The sequence below is a fragment of the Anabrus simplex genome, chromosome 6 (assembly GCF_040414725.1).
Source record: "Anabrus simplex isolate iqAnaSimp1 chromosome 6, ASM4041472v1, whole genome shotgun sequence".
In the NCBI taxonomy this organism is placed as follows: Eukaryota; Metazoa; Arthropoda; class Insecta; order Orthoptera; family Tettigoniidae; genus Anabrus; species Anabrus simplex.
This window is the reverse complement of record NC_090270.1, coordinates 287,051,918-287,066,421: the sequence shown is the minus strand read 5'-3', so window position 1 is coordinate 287,066,421 and position 14,504 is coordinate 287,051,918. Positions and strand designations below refer to the sequence as shown.

General features: G+C 41.7%; 1 protein-coding gene across 1 annotated transcript in view; it reads left to right on the top strand.

Annotated features, from left to right (window-relative positions):
• The window catches only part of LOC136875985 (uncharacterized), a 56,075-nt gene that overhangs the window by 12,906 nt on the left and 28,665 nt on the right, over window positions 1-14,504 (top strand). Inside the window, exon 3 of the mRNA XM_068228118.1 lies at window positions 1,176-1,447. Within this exon, the coding sequence (XP_068084219.1) occupies window positions 1,176-1,447 (272 nt within the window). The remainder of the gene's footprint in view (window positions 1-1,175; window positions 1,448-14,504) is intronic.

Below are 14,504 nucleotides of genomic sequence, written 5' to 3'. Positions count from 1 at the left end.
TCATGACACCTGTTCCTTTACAACTTCAAGTGCGCTGACTTCGGGGGTCCGAAGAGGTGGAAGTCAGATTGTTCGTGTAAACATTAAGCAGGGCTCAATCCTCCATCACACAAGACCGTCAATAACACTGTTGTTAGTCTATTCTGTATATCCTCAAATACTCAATTCCACTCGTCCGAACTGACGGATTACAACAATGGAATAGTTGCTGATCGTCCGAGTGTAGACCGCGCGGTTGTTAGCCACAACTCTTCAGTGATACGGACATGTGCACTGAGGATATTTCTCTGGTATCCCCTAACTTCTAACAGTGTTAGGCCTAGCACTGTGTTTCATTAGTAGCCACTGAGGTGCCGAATTCTTGTCTCACAAGAGTTCGTGTATTTGCCGATAGAAGGCTGACGTATTTGATCAACTTAAAGTAGCACAAGAACAGTACTGTATCGCCTAAACTACTGAGCCCGGTAAGGTGTAAGAGGTGACTGGAAGGGGAGCTTGTGTTCATGACCACGACCTTCCTAGGATCAGAGAAGTGAAGCTTATGTCTTTCAGAGCGCGGAGTGTCCGAGGACAAGCGTGTGGCTGTGTGAGTGTGGGAATGATATGGAAGGTACAATCCCGGCATTTTCCTGGAGAAACCACGTAAGACTATTTTAGGATAGCTGACGGCTGTTTTCCGGGTAGACAGATAGCAGCCTGTACGGTGATAGGAAGGGAAGAGAACAGGACTTGACCAAGGGAGGTCGGACTGGAACTATCAAAGCCAGAACAATGGCTCAAATAAGTGGAGTCAATGCCAGACACAGCTAGGAGCCCGTGGTCACCTATTATGACAGACACGGCCCTCCTTCTTTCTTACCGATATCCTCACAGATCTACTGCTGTACTGTACACTACCGATAACATGTCCACACTTTATCACGACTCTCCTCGGTGTTCAATCTCGTACGAATTCTTCAGCGAATTCAGACGAATATGCTTTTCTCTTCTTTTTTTCTTTTACAAGTTAGTGTGCGTGACACCGATGCTGATGGGTCTTATGGCGAAGATGTGAAAATGGGAAACATCGGAAAAACATCTTCAGGGCTGCCGACAACGCCCCTAACCACGTGGCCAGCTCGCTCGGTGAAACTGTTTCAAAACCTAACGCACTCTCATCCTTTCCCTTATTTCAGGGACCAAGAGCAGATTACTTCCTGGATTACAAGGAGTCCGTTTGAGAAAGATTTCTGGTTGGGAGTTTGGCCAATTACTGTCAGTCGTCTGTCAGTGCACGTGTACAATATGTCACTGAAACAGATCTACGTCTCCAGCATGGAAGGGAGCCTCCTGGAGGAATTAGAACTTTCGGGAAACAGTTGGCCCACAACATCAGGTCTCAGTCTCAATCTGAAGAACCTCAAGAAACTCATTCTCTCAGACAATCAGATAGAGGAACTACATGAAGGTAAGTCAGACAACTCCTTGTATTGTGTTGGTGGAATTTCAGGTTGTATAAAGGCGACAACTTCGTGTTCTTGCCTTCCAGAACTCCTGCGGGAAAACAGTCCGGCAGCCTGCCGTTTCTTAAGCTCTACACAAATTGAAGACGCATGAAAATATAACATTATTAACCTCTCATGACGAAATCTACCTGCATATTCGAATGGCAGAAGCCATGTTCTATAAGAACGCCATATCCAAAGAATGGCTACACGATAAGCTGCGTGGATGGACACCCCTGCTTCAAGAGGAATGCAAGGCCAGTATTCTGGTACCACCTTATGGTTTCAATGAGCCAAAAGAAAGCACCATTAATGTTGAAAACACAAATTCATTTTATCTTCAAACTATCGCCTCCATGGCTAGAGATCCGGCGTTCGATTCCGGCCCCGTTTGCTATTTTAGTGATAATGGGTTAATTCCGATGGCTCGGGGGATGGGTATGTGTGCAGCCTTCAGCATTAGAATTCATCACAAGTAGGACGCCGTCCTGATAGACGTGAAGCTAGGGGGATGGGTATGTGTGCAGCCTTCAGCATTAGAATTCATCACAAGTAGGACGCCGTCCTGATAGACGTGAAGCTAGGGGGATGGGTATGTGTTCAGTCTTCAGCATTATAAATCATCACAAGTAGGACTCTGTCCTGACAGACAGGAAGCTCGGGGGATGGGTATGTGTGCAGTCTATTAAGTCAACTCGAAACACCCGTACCATATTTCTACAGAAGCCACACTCTATGACTATTATTATTATCATCGCAAAACTGGTCTCTAAGTCTTTTTTCGTTTGTTTCCACGCAAAAATTCTCAGGCACTACGAACTCGTTACATCGGTTTGTTTTACATCAGCTTGCAAATCAGGAATATTTTGTCATATTCCCGAACCTCGGGGATGAAAACTGATAAAAGGCTAAAATTTCAGGATGCTGTGTCTGTGGAAAACTCTTCGTGAATATCTGACGATATTATTTCTGTTCGCCGGCGATACGGAACATTTCAGTGACGGAGAAAAACTTATAAAGCTTTTGAATTCTTCCGTAGAACCAAGAAGATTCTGGAATAATTCAATAGCCTAGCCTGGAGAAGTCATACCACTGTATATTGTCCAGGAATCTAATAGCAGCACACAATATTGTCTGCAGAAAAAAAGGCATAAATTATCTGTCCTGACTCTGTGGTGATAACAAAAATGTTTAGAAACTAATGGACCAAAATTTCCTGTCCATTCCCTAAACACAATAAATATAGATCTATCCAGACCGACTGTGTGCGGTTGTGTAAACTCATTAACTGATTGAGTTATGGTGTTACGCTATTTTCCCCGAGGAAGTGACATAATGTCGTCGTATCAGCTACTCTTCTTGTCTCCCCACTCGTCACTTCCCAGGCAACATCACAGATTTTTTTTTTTTTTGCAACAGTGCTCCGTCGCACCTTGGAGATCGACGTGCGAATTCTGATGTTCCGGAATGGCTACAGACTAGAAAATCCACCGTACGTAGTTAATTGGATGGGACAAATTGTTAATTTCCAGTATCATGTTCTTGTGCATCCGTTACAGTGTAGTATTAGGAAGGAGTTGTGGAGGGAACATTCACTATACCTGCTGCCTCTTGCAGCCTCTAACCACATCTTAGTAAGTACTTATAAATAGCAGTACCATATCTCAAACTCTCTTTCTTCTCTCCCACTTTATCTTCCGCCAGCTCGTTACTCATATTCTTAACTATTCCAAGAAAATGTTCGCAATAACCCATATACACTCCGAGAACTAATGCTTCAACCATCCATTTGTAAAAATCGCCGTGATTGCTAGATATCTCTGTGTATTCCTGGATATCCAAGGATCTGTGTTTAAACAGACACTAGGACCAGACATTATAATTTATAAACTACGTTCATGAACGAGTGTTATGAACAAATGGGAAAAGTCCTCTCAGTTTTAATTACTGCGTTGACGGGGTGAAAGTTCCTTTTGGGGATCATTGTCTAGGTGTTAATATAAGGAAAGATCTTCATTGGGGTAACCACATAAATGGGATTGTAAATAAAGGGTACAGATCTTTGCACATGGTTATGAGGGTGTTTAGGGGTTGTAGTAAGGAGGTAGAGGAGAGAGCATATAAGTCTCTGGTAAGACCCCAACTAGAGTATGGTTCCAGTGTATGGGACCCTCACCAGGATTACTTGATTCAAGAACTGGAAAAAAACAAAGAAAATCAGCCCGATTTGTTGTGGGTGAATTCCGACAAAGAGTAGCGTTACAAAAAAAGTTGCGAAGTTTGGTCTGGGAAGAATTGGGAGACGAAGACGAGCTGCTCGACTAAGTGGTATGTTCCGAGCTGAGAGCGGAGAGATGGCGTGGAATGACATTAGTAGACGAATAAGTTTGAGCGGCGTCTTTAAAAGTAGGAACGATCACAATATGAAGATAAAGTTAGAATTCAACAGGACAAATTGGGGCAAATATTCATTTATAGGAAGGGGAGTTAGGGATTGGAATAACTTAACAACGGAGATGTTCTATAAATTTCCAATATCTTTGAAATCATTTAAGAAAAGGCTAGGAAAACAACAGATAGGGAATCTGCCCCCTGGGCGACTGACCTAAATGCAGAACAGGATTGATTGATTGATTGATTGATTGATTGATTGATTGATTGATTGATTGATTGATTGATTGATTGATTGATTGATTGATTGATTGATTGATTGATTGATTGATTGATTGATTGATTGATTGATTGATTGATTGATTGATTGATTGATTGATTGATTGATTGATTGATTGATTGATTGATTGATTGATTGATTGATTGATTGATTGATTGATTGATTGATTGATTGATTGATTGATTGATTGATTGATTGATTGATTGATTGATTGATATGCTGCCGGAATGAGAGATGAGGAAAGAGTCCTTCTATCAGGCAAGACGTAAGCAAAGTTTAGTCCGCAACATGTTTTGGCTTTTTAGGTCGCACTGACACAGACTGATCTTATGGTGACGATGGGATAGGATGGGACAGGACTAGGACGGAAGCGACCGTGCCCACAACTGAGGAACTGTCCCAGCAGTTGCTTGGTGTGTACATGGGGAAACTATCAAAAACCATCTCTAGGACTGCCGACAGAGGGGTTAGAACCCACTATCTCTCGAATACAAGCTAGCAGCTACATGACACAAACTGTGTAGCCAACTCGCTCTGGAAATCCTGTATAAAATTCTCGAAAATCTTCGTCTTCCGCCAAAGAATGACGGTTGGAAATATGCGGTAAACGAGTGTGTAAGTGGCTTGTCCACCATCTTATCCCGTATACAGTATCATCCTTTTTTCTTTGTACTGGTAAAAATGATAACAGCTGTGCCTGCACTGTCTTGCAGGTTGCAGGCAATGCAGTTTCAGGAGGGACGATACATTTGATGCCACTAACGATGGTTTTCCAGAACCTGATACTTGAGTAACGAGTACATTAATGAGAACTATATTAACTAGCTGATTTTGAAAATTATTATTATGATTTTGTACTTTCCTACAAAGGCTCCATGGCTAAATGGTTCGCGTGCTGATCTTTCGTCACAGGGGTCCCTAGTTCGATTCCCGGAAGGGTCGGGAATTTTAACCTTGATTGGTTAATTTCGCTGACACGGGGGTTGTGTGTATGTGTCGTCTTCATCATCATTTCATCCTCATCACGACGCGCAGGTCGCCTACGGACGTCAATTGAAAAGCCCTGCATCTGGCGAGCCGAAGTTGTCCTCGGACACTCCCGGCACTAAAAGCTATACGCCATTTCATTTGACCTTCCTACAACGCGTTTCTAAGAAACCGTTTATGTGTTATTGAGTTTTTGTCTACATAATGGGACCTTTCCCATCATCTCACAATAAATTGTATCGGGCCCATTGCTGCTCGTCTACAACGCGGCGGGAAACACGAGATGTGAAGTGGGAAGGTCACGCGTAACAGTTTTGAGGAACTACGCTTTTGTATGTATCACCACCTGTAAGCCTAATACAAAGCACTTCCAATAACTAAGAATATCTGTAACCGGCCAGCAAGTAACGGGTAGGAATATCAGTACTGGCTCTAAACTATTACAAAATTATCGCTCGCGCCTGCGCAGGAGTGCGCTCTTAAAGCGAGCTGCTATGCTTCTTAATATCCGTTAGCCAATTAGATTCTCCTACCCTCGTCTTGATTTCGCTCGGATATTTACTTTTGTATTAGGATCTCCGGTGGAACATAATATTTCTGGAACAACTTACATTGATGGAACAGGATACAGCGTCATATTACGATATGTAACTCCCATCTCTAGTTGTGAAACTTGGTAGGATTTTGAAATGTTCTGCGGAAATGTGTGGCGATGGGAGAAGAAATGAGTTGAATCATGTTGGAACCGCGCACCAGGAATCAAACAGGTTTGATATTTCATGACATAGCTGCCTCGTAACGCAGTACCCGTGGATAATGGGCGATTAATAAGCGAAATTGCTAAGTGGGAATAGCGACACAAATCGCACTTTAATAAACTCATTTGTTGAAAAAGAGGTTGCAACCGAATGTTGTGCCACAGATAGCAGTGATAAACAGTCCTCTGTACTGTCTTGCATTTATTTCGCCCTGCTTAATCGTGCATGAAGTTAAGAAGAAATGATCCCAGAAACTGAGTGGAAATGTAAATTAAAAGTAATATAATTTAATTATCAACTGTCATGATATAAATCATACCTATAGTGTTTATAATAGGTGGATAAATTTTTTTCAAAATAATGGAAATTACGTACGCATTTGGTTTCAATCATAATTTTGAACACAAGAAATATTAAACGGTACGGAACTATAAATAGAAACTCATGGAAATTGCACCTGTTAAATGTAACGTTTACATAACAGGAGATGATAAAATAATGAACTGAATACATTGACTGCCAATTCTCTAGTAATTTAAAATTGCAATGCATCACAACGCTTCACATTTGAATGTTTGTGATTTGAGCTTCAAACCTAAATACAATCTCACCTCTTACAGGCACCAGTTTCTTATTCAAATTTACACTAGATAAAATTCAAAAAACGGTGTTCACTGTCATTCTGCTCGACGGTCTGTTACACTTTCGTCTGTAAATAATGATGATTTAAACAGGGGCAATGAGTGCCCATTCTCAATGGCCTTAATGTACAAATAAAGGGTTTAAGACGATCGGCCATGAACAAAACGCTAGGAGGGGAAACACTTGAACTCCTTTTGAAATACGCTTAAAATCCTACATGGGCTTATGGCCCGAAGTTACATAGGCATAGAGATTTAGAAAATCAGTCACCCCCATACAAAGTTGAATGGAAATTAATAGAGGGTGAACACTCTTTGTTCCCTAAGTTACAAATTTGCCAGCAGGGATTTGAACAAAGTCTTCACACTTGCCTGAAAATTTACATTTATAAAAGGTTATCTTAAATCTTACAATTTTACATTAAGAAAGAAGTTTGAAAACTTCTCCTGAAGTTAACTGGCTGGAGCTATCAGATGTTAAAAGGTGTCTGCCATTACCTTGAGTTGTTGGATCTTCCGACGACGACGTGGCTGCCCCCGCCTCCAATTACGCCGTACATACACTTAGACTGGAGCGTTTGAAGATGACAATACGACCCTAAATCGCCAAGGTTTTACAGCAGCTCCAAGGGGATAGTTCCAGAACTCCCTTGACCTAGGCAGAATGCCCCCAATTTTAACTGGCTAGGAAAATGTACACAAAACTCCTGATTGGTTAATAACTTAAACCGTAGAAGTACTGAAAACCTCTGCACATAAGAAAACAATCTACAAACACGTAAGGTTTACAAACCTAGAAAATAAAAAAATCCCTACAAAAATTAATAGTCCACCCTCCCTCTGGAGAGGGCACGTAAGCCGATAGTAGAGACATCTAAAGATTAAAGGTCCAAATATCTTCAAATACATAGTTTATGATTCACAGCACAGATCAACTGGACGGAGAAGGTGTATCTCCCGGTAGAATCATAAGTAGTAGCAATTGAAGCATTCTTCGTTTACCATGTAAGTGTTTATACTGACATCACACTTTCTCTACAACACAATCTACTTATTCATCAATGAATTTGTATTCTTATCCCTTATGATTGAGAAGTTTTGCTGCGAGCGTGGGGGGGGGGCGGGGAGGAGATTTTGTTGTTAAAAGATTCAATTTTTACTATATAGATAACCACAATTACCAATTTCGTGGGAGGCACCACCCATGATTCTTCATCACTGACTGGTTGCTAATGTATGTTAGTGTACACTTTTTGTATTCCACGTTCTACTAACTTCATCCTCGACTGAGACATGCTCTAGTTCCTGATACAATAATCTCTGTTCTGTTCGTACTACAGTGGCTTGATGCAGGCCCACGCTGTATTTTCTTCTCGCACTGGGAAGTAACCACGACTCTACTCATGTACTTGCGGATAAGTCACTATCTCTGTAGAAGGTCTGTATTACAGTAGTATAATCCATTTTCCGAGTTCTCTGAAAACAATTCGGTGTGGTGAGGAGAAATTCTTCAGTAAGTTTTCCTGAGGCGAGGCGCGAGATGAAAAACTAGAACCTGTTTCTGGCCTAACTGATCGACTTCGTGTTCAACTACTGACCGTATTATGGTGCGGTACACAGTGAGCTTAAGCCTTCTACATAGACTGGAGGACTTCAATAGTTTGTGAAATGCATAGAAGCATCTACTGCCTGCTGCGATGCGTGCTTGGATCTCTGCACTGACTACGTTGTTTTCCTTTACCATGACACCCAGGTACTTGAATTCTGCAACTCTCTCATACTTTCCTTCTTTCCATTCCAGGTCTCTCACCCCTTGTAACCTTCCCTTCTCCCTCGTACTCACAATATACTTTGTTTTTTCATTATTAATTCACAGCCCCAAGTGCCTCGAACTTTCACACATGCACCGTAGTGCTTCCGTCAACTCCCTCGTGTTCCTGCCAAGAAGGAAAACGTCGTCGGGAAATGCCATATACTGAAGCGACCTGTTGTAGATGGTACCCCGAGGGTTCAGTGGTATTTTCCTAATGACATTCTCCAGGCAAAGATTGAAGAGGGTCGTCGACAAAGCATCTCCCTGCCTAAGCCCTCCTTGCACTGGGATCTCCCTGGTCAGCCTCCCCTGGATTTTCACTTTAGCTCTAGTATTCCTCAATGTCATTTCCACAAGACTGATGATCTTTCTTGGCACCTACATTTCCTCTAACACCATTCGTAGCTTGGGTCTATGGACACTGTCATAGGCCTCTTTATAATCAACATAGAGTTGATGTACGCTGACGTTATATTCGTGGCACTTCTCCAGTATTAGTCTAATGACAGGATGTGATCGATTGTTGACCTGTTCCGCCTAAATCCACACTGGTGTTCACCCAGTTCTTTCTCTGCATATGCTTCTAATCTCCTTGCTAGCACTTTTGAGAAGATCTTGTATGCCACATTGAGAAGGGAGATCCCACGGTAATTGCTGCATACCGTCTTGTCGCTCCTTTTATGGGTGGGGAAAATGACCGCTAGGTTCCAATCCTTTGCTTTCCCACACTACACAAATGAGATTATGCAGCTTCTTACAGATTTCCTCCCCACCATACTTGAAAAGCTCAGCTGGAATTGTATCTTCTCCTGGCGCTCTGTTATTATGCATAAGGGATGTTGCCTCCTTCACCTCTTCTAAGGCCACTTCATGCACGTTTCCCTCCTCGCCATCTACAACCAACTGACCATCTCCCACCTGTTCTTGTGATTCCTGAATGTTTTCCTCTATAGGGTTCAGAAGGCCTTCAAAATATTCTGCCCACCTTTCCATCATCCCACTCTCATCTCCAATCAACTGGCCTACTTTATCCTTACAACATATTGTCCTTGGCTGGAATCCCTCCTTAATTTTCCTAGCTCCCTGGAAAATGGCTCTGACCTCCTTTCTGTTCTGCATTTCCTCGATATGTTGTAGCTTCTATTTTTCCCACTCCCTCTTCTTCCTTCTCAGTACCTTCTTCGCCTCTCGTCTAGCTTGTTGGAATCTCTCAGTGCTTGCTCTTGTTCTTCGCTGCAGTGTTTTTCTCTTGCTTCATTACACCTTAAGACTGCTGCCTGACACTCGTCATCCTACCATTCTGTTCTCCTCACAGGTTTCTGAAATCCCACCGTTTCTGCGGCTGCACTCTTCAAAGAATCTTGTAATACTTTCCACTGCCGAGTCACTGTAGCTCCTTCTAGTTCTTGCTCTCGACCTCTGAGCTTTTCAGTAACCACTTCCCTTTAGCTTTCTTTCTTCATGTCATCTCTTTGCAGTGTCTGTACATCAAACTTCAGAGACTTCTTTCCCTTTGTCTTCGTGATATTGGCTATTCTCTGTCTGTACATTATCACAATATAGTGGTCCGAGTCTGCATCTGCCTGCCTCTTAGTCCTGACATTCATAACGTCCGACCCGTGTCTTCGGTCGATAAGAACGTGATCGATCTGATTCTCTGTCTCTCCATCGGGGGATTTCCATGTTACCTTGTGAAAATTCTTCCGTGGGAAATACGTACTGGAGATCGTCATCTCGTGCGCTATTGCGAAGTCTACGAGCCGAAGTCCGTTATCATTACTTTCCATGTGGACGCTATGCAGTCCAATCGTTGGCCTAAATGTTTCTTCTCTTCCTACTTAATCATACATATCTCTGAGAACAATCTTAACATCATGTCTTGGAGCTGCATCATATTCTTCCTCAAGTACACTGTAGAATTCACCTTTCACATCTTCGCTTGAGTCTTCCGTAGGAGCATGAGCACAGAATACTGTTATGTTAAACAGGGACAACTTTAAGCGTAGGGCACATAGTCTCTCATTCATGGGTTTGAATCCCAGAACCGCTTGCTTCACATCATTTGCTACCATGAATCCCGTTCCCAGCTGGTTTTTATCACCCCCACTGAAGAAGATGGTGTAATTTCTCGAGTCCATAATATCCGCACCTTTCTACCTGATTTCTTGCAGTGTAGCAATCGACACCGTATAATTCTTTAAAACTTCCTTCACATTCCTAAAGGCTCCCTCTCGATACAGGCTTAGCACATTCCAGGATTCAAAAATAACATCTCGTTTTCCTTTTCCTCGCTTAGTCGTCATTAATTTATCCATCCGGCTATCTCTGTAGGTACGCCTCGTAACAAGATATTTTCACGTGGCTGGGGTGTTAGCCCTGCGCACAACCCCCAACCTGGAGGACCAGGGAACCTTTCTGGGTTACCATACCATAGCCGAGAACATCCCGTTTTAAGGCGCCGGATACTCGCCCTCACCCATCTCCTTAGGGAGTAGGATTTGCTGGTTACGTCGGTAGGCGAACCCTCCAACTCGAGCATTTCATAGTATTTACCGTAGACACCTGCTCGGCATTGGTGCCCACACTGAGACTCAATAACCAGACATTGACCCTCCTCCTTTGTCCAGACTTGGGACTGGCGCTGGGATTTCCGTGGTATCTCCCAGTGGCGGAGTTATGAATTCTCTAAATAAACATATTTTCTCGGACCTAGTGTGATATTTTCTGTCGTAGAAAAAGTATAGACACCCGAGTTGATTGGTTGTAAGAAATCTACCCGTTTACCCAGTGATTTAGTTGGACCGGAACGGGCCGGAACGCCGTTCCGGAAAACATTTTGCCGCTTTAGAATGACGTAACATTTTTACATTCAGTAAGAAAATCATATGATCTATACATAGCGCTGAAACGTCATGGGTGTACAATGAGATCTACGCCGAAAAGAGAAATAGGCTGCTGGTTGCAAGATCAAGCGGACTTATTTTCATAAGCAGCGTTGGACCCCCTCTGCATATATTTAACCCACAACCATATGTCAAGTCATGGCTACGAAAGGGGAAACGTTCAGCTGATGAAACAACTTGTCGGAAACATAAGGCCGCTGATTTTGACACCTAATACGAGTCCATTTGGAAACTGCTGAATTAATGAAGTGAGTTCCTGTAAATATTTTGTTCCAACTACATCACTGCATTTACCCCCATAGAAATAAGCTAAAACATAATTTAGCTTATTTCATTCTACGTTTGACTATGCGGAGTAGAAAATGTTTTCGTAACCAGTTAAAATTTTAACGCAGATTGAAGGAAAATATCGGCGGTTTTATTTCCATTTCAACCGGAGCGCTGACTTTAAACATTATTAACTTCAAAAGTACAGGAGAACTCGTTTATAACGATCTCCAAGGGAAGTGAAAAATTGTGTTGTTATCAACAAGATTCGTATTAAAAATTTAGTGAGGTGGAGAATGAAAAATACAGTAGCATATTCATAATTAGGCTTATTTTAGGTTTATGTGTTCATTCTTAAACATTCCATGCGCATAATAAAATACACCTATTCTGCATGAAAACACTTTGTCTAGTACTCAGCAAACTTCTTCACTTAGGAGTGAAAGAATCAGTCATTTTGTTCTTTTGTCATTATTTCACTTCACTGCTTCTCCCCCAGCTTCATAGAACATGTTTACACTCACTGTAGGGACAGACACTTCCTTCCTCCACTTCAAGGTCGCTGTGGTCGATATACTTCTCTTCACTTACAACTTCATCTTCAATTTGCACTACGGTTTTAACTAGGTCATACGTTTCACAGTCACACTGATTGAGCATATCACTGTTGGTTTCTGAACCTCACAGTCATCGAACGTATCTTCAGTTCTGGCGGCATTTATTTCTTCAGCTGATCTGATTCCGGCATGGTGGAGACAGTTCTTGATAGTTGTGGCAGTGACACATTTCCATGCTTTTGTAATTCATCTGATCGCATCTATCGGTGCAATAGAATGATCCTGCTTTTTCTCGGTGCCAGTGGCGGCTGGTGGTATCTGAAACTGGGTGTTGCACCAAAATTTTAAATGTTGCAATTTTAAATGAGAATCTTACGGAAATAACAAGAATCCCTAGTATCCGTATGTAATGAACTGCATTCCTATTAAAACTGAAATATAACCAGCAATTAATACACAGGAAATAATAGGCTATTTATACAGTATAACTACAGTTATTCTTACCTCACTTGAATTGAAAATGTGCCCTCCTGTTTTCCATTGATGCAAACTTGTCAGTCACCCGTTGATTGAAGTCTGCGATTTCCATCACCAGATCTCTTTCTATAGAAAGCATTGCCAAGGCTAACAATCTTTACTGGGTCATAGAGTTCCTTAAGAAAATGTTTATGCTATTCAAAGTAGAAAAACATCTTTCTGCTTCAACAGATGTCATAGGGATTGTAAGAATTAATTTCAACAGTATCAAGCACTCACTGAACGTTTTCTCTAGGTTGTTGGTTATTATAAACTCTGCTAGACTAACAGTACCCGACAATGATCTGAATTCTTGTGCTAAATAGATGGACGATAGTTCATGGCGTAGTTTTAGTTTGTCCAAAAACGTATACACTGAACACACTGTATGTAAGGTGCCTTCAGGGAACTTAGAACAGTACAAGGAGAACTTCTCTGGAAGCCTGGGAAATTATCACATCGCACACTTCCTTTGCTTCTCTTTTCCATTCAGTCTTGTCCAATTTCATTTTCTTCAATGAGTAATCGGTAGGTTCATTACCGCTCGTGAGGTCAATTTCTTCTCGGATCTTGGAGATGTTTACTTCAAGTGCTGAAACGGCCTTATGTGCAGAACCAGCATCAGTGTCTCCGTGTTGTAGCTGCCCGAAGAGAACTTCGACTAGTGGCATCATTTTACGGAAGAATTTCAGCCAAAAATTGAAACTACAACTGGAAAGAACTTTTTTATGACCAAGAGCCTGACAAATTGTAGTTTCACTCATTACAGAGTCACCTTCCAATATCTGGTTCATTCACTCAATAAGATCTTCCTTACAGTCATAAACTGTATATACGCATCGTGATTGAAAATTCCACCTAGTAGGACAAGCCCGTGGCAAACGTTTCCTCACTACCTCGTCAAATATCGCGGTCCGCTGTGGACTGTTGGAGAAGAATGCACAAATTCCTTGCAAACTAGAAAAAAATATTTTCACATTGCGGTTGATTATGCCGCCTTGCTCATTACAAGATTAACTTGATGGGCATAGCAATGCACATATTCTGCGTTGGGATAGGATCTTTTTACAATAGCTTGTACCCCACCAGAGGAACCAGCCATAACGGATGCCCCGTCATATGTCTGTGCAATTAACTTTTGGAGAGTTTCATTTACTTTGTGCTTTTTTAATTCTTCCAATAAACACGCAGCTAATGTCTGTGCGTCATGTTTTGCAGGAGACAGGAAACTCCAGAACCTTTCTATTGGTTTGCCTCTTACTACGTAACGGTACACAACAGCCATCTGGAATATATTGGAAATGTCACTGGTTTCATCTGCTATAATAGCTAAATATTCTGAGTTCCTTATTTGTTTTGATATTTCTTCCTGTAATACCTCCAACATAATTTTCAAAAGTTCGTTTTGAATTGTTTTGGATGTTCCTTTGAAAACAGTTGCCTTTTCCAAATGACCTTTTAGCACGGCATCCAATTCAGCGCTAAAATTAATTAGTCCTCTGAAAACACCTGGGTTTGATGATGATTCAGTTTCATCGTGCCCCCTTAAGGCAAGTTCAAAGGAACTGCAGAAACGAATACAGTTTTTTTAAATATTTATCACATATCTGTTATGCCTAACTTCTTCGTTATACTCCGCAATTTTCCTCCTATACGTACTATCTAGTTGTGCAGCTACGTTGACAGTTCCAAAAAGTATCAGTCTTAAACAGTTTTGAATGTGAACAGCTGAAGATTCATGTTTCTTTACTTTGGTTCTTAAATGATTTATGTCCGTAACTCCTACTTTGGTCCACGCGGGTTCCCCACCAAACAATAAGCACGGGAAGCAGAATAACGCATTTTTAAGTTCGCAACCACATAACCAATCACTATTTGTATAAATATCCCTTTTAAACACCCTCCTA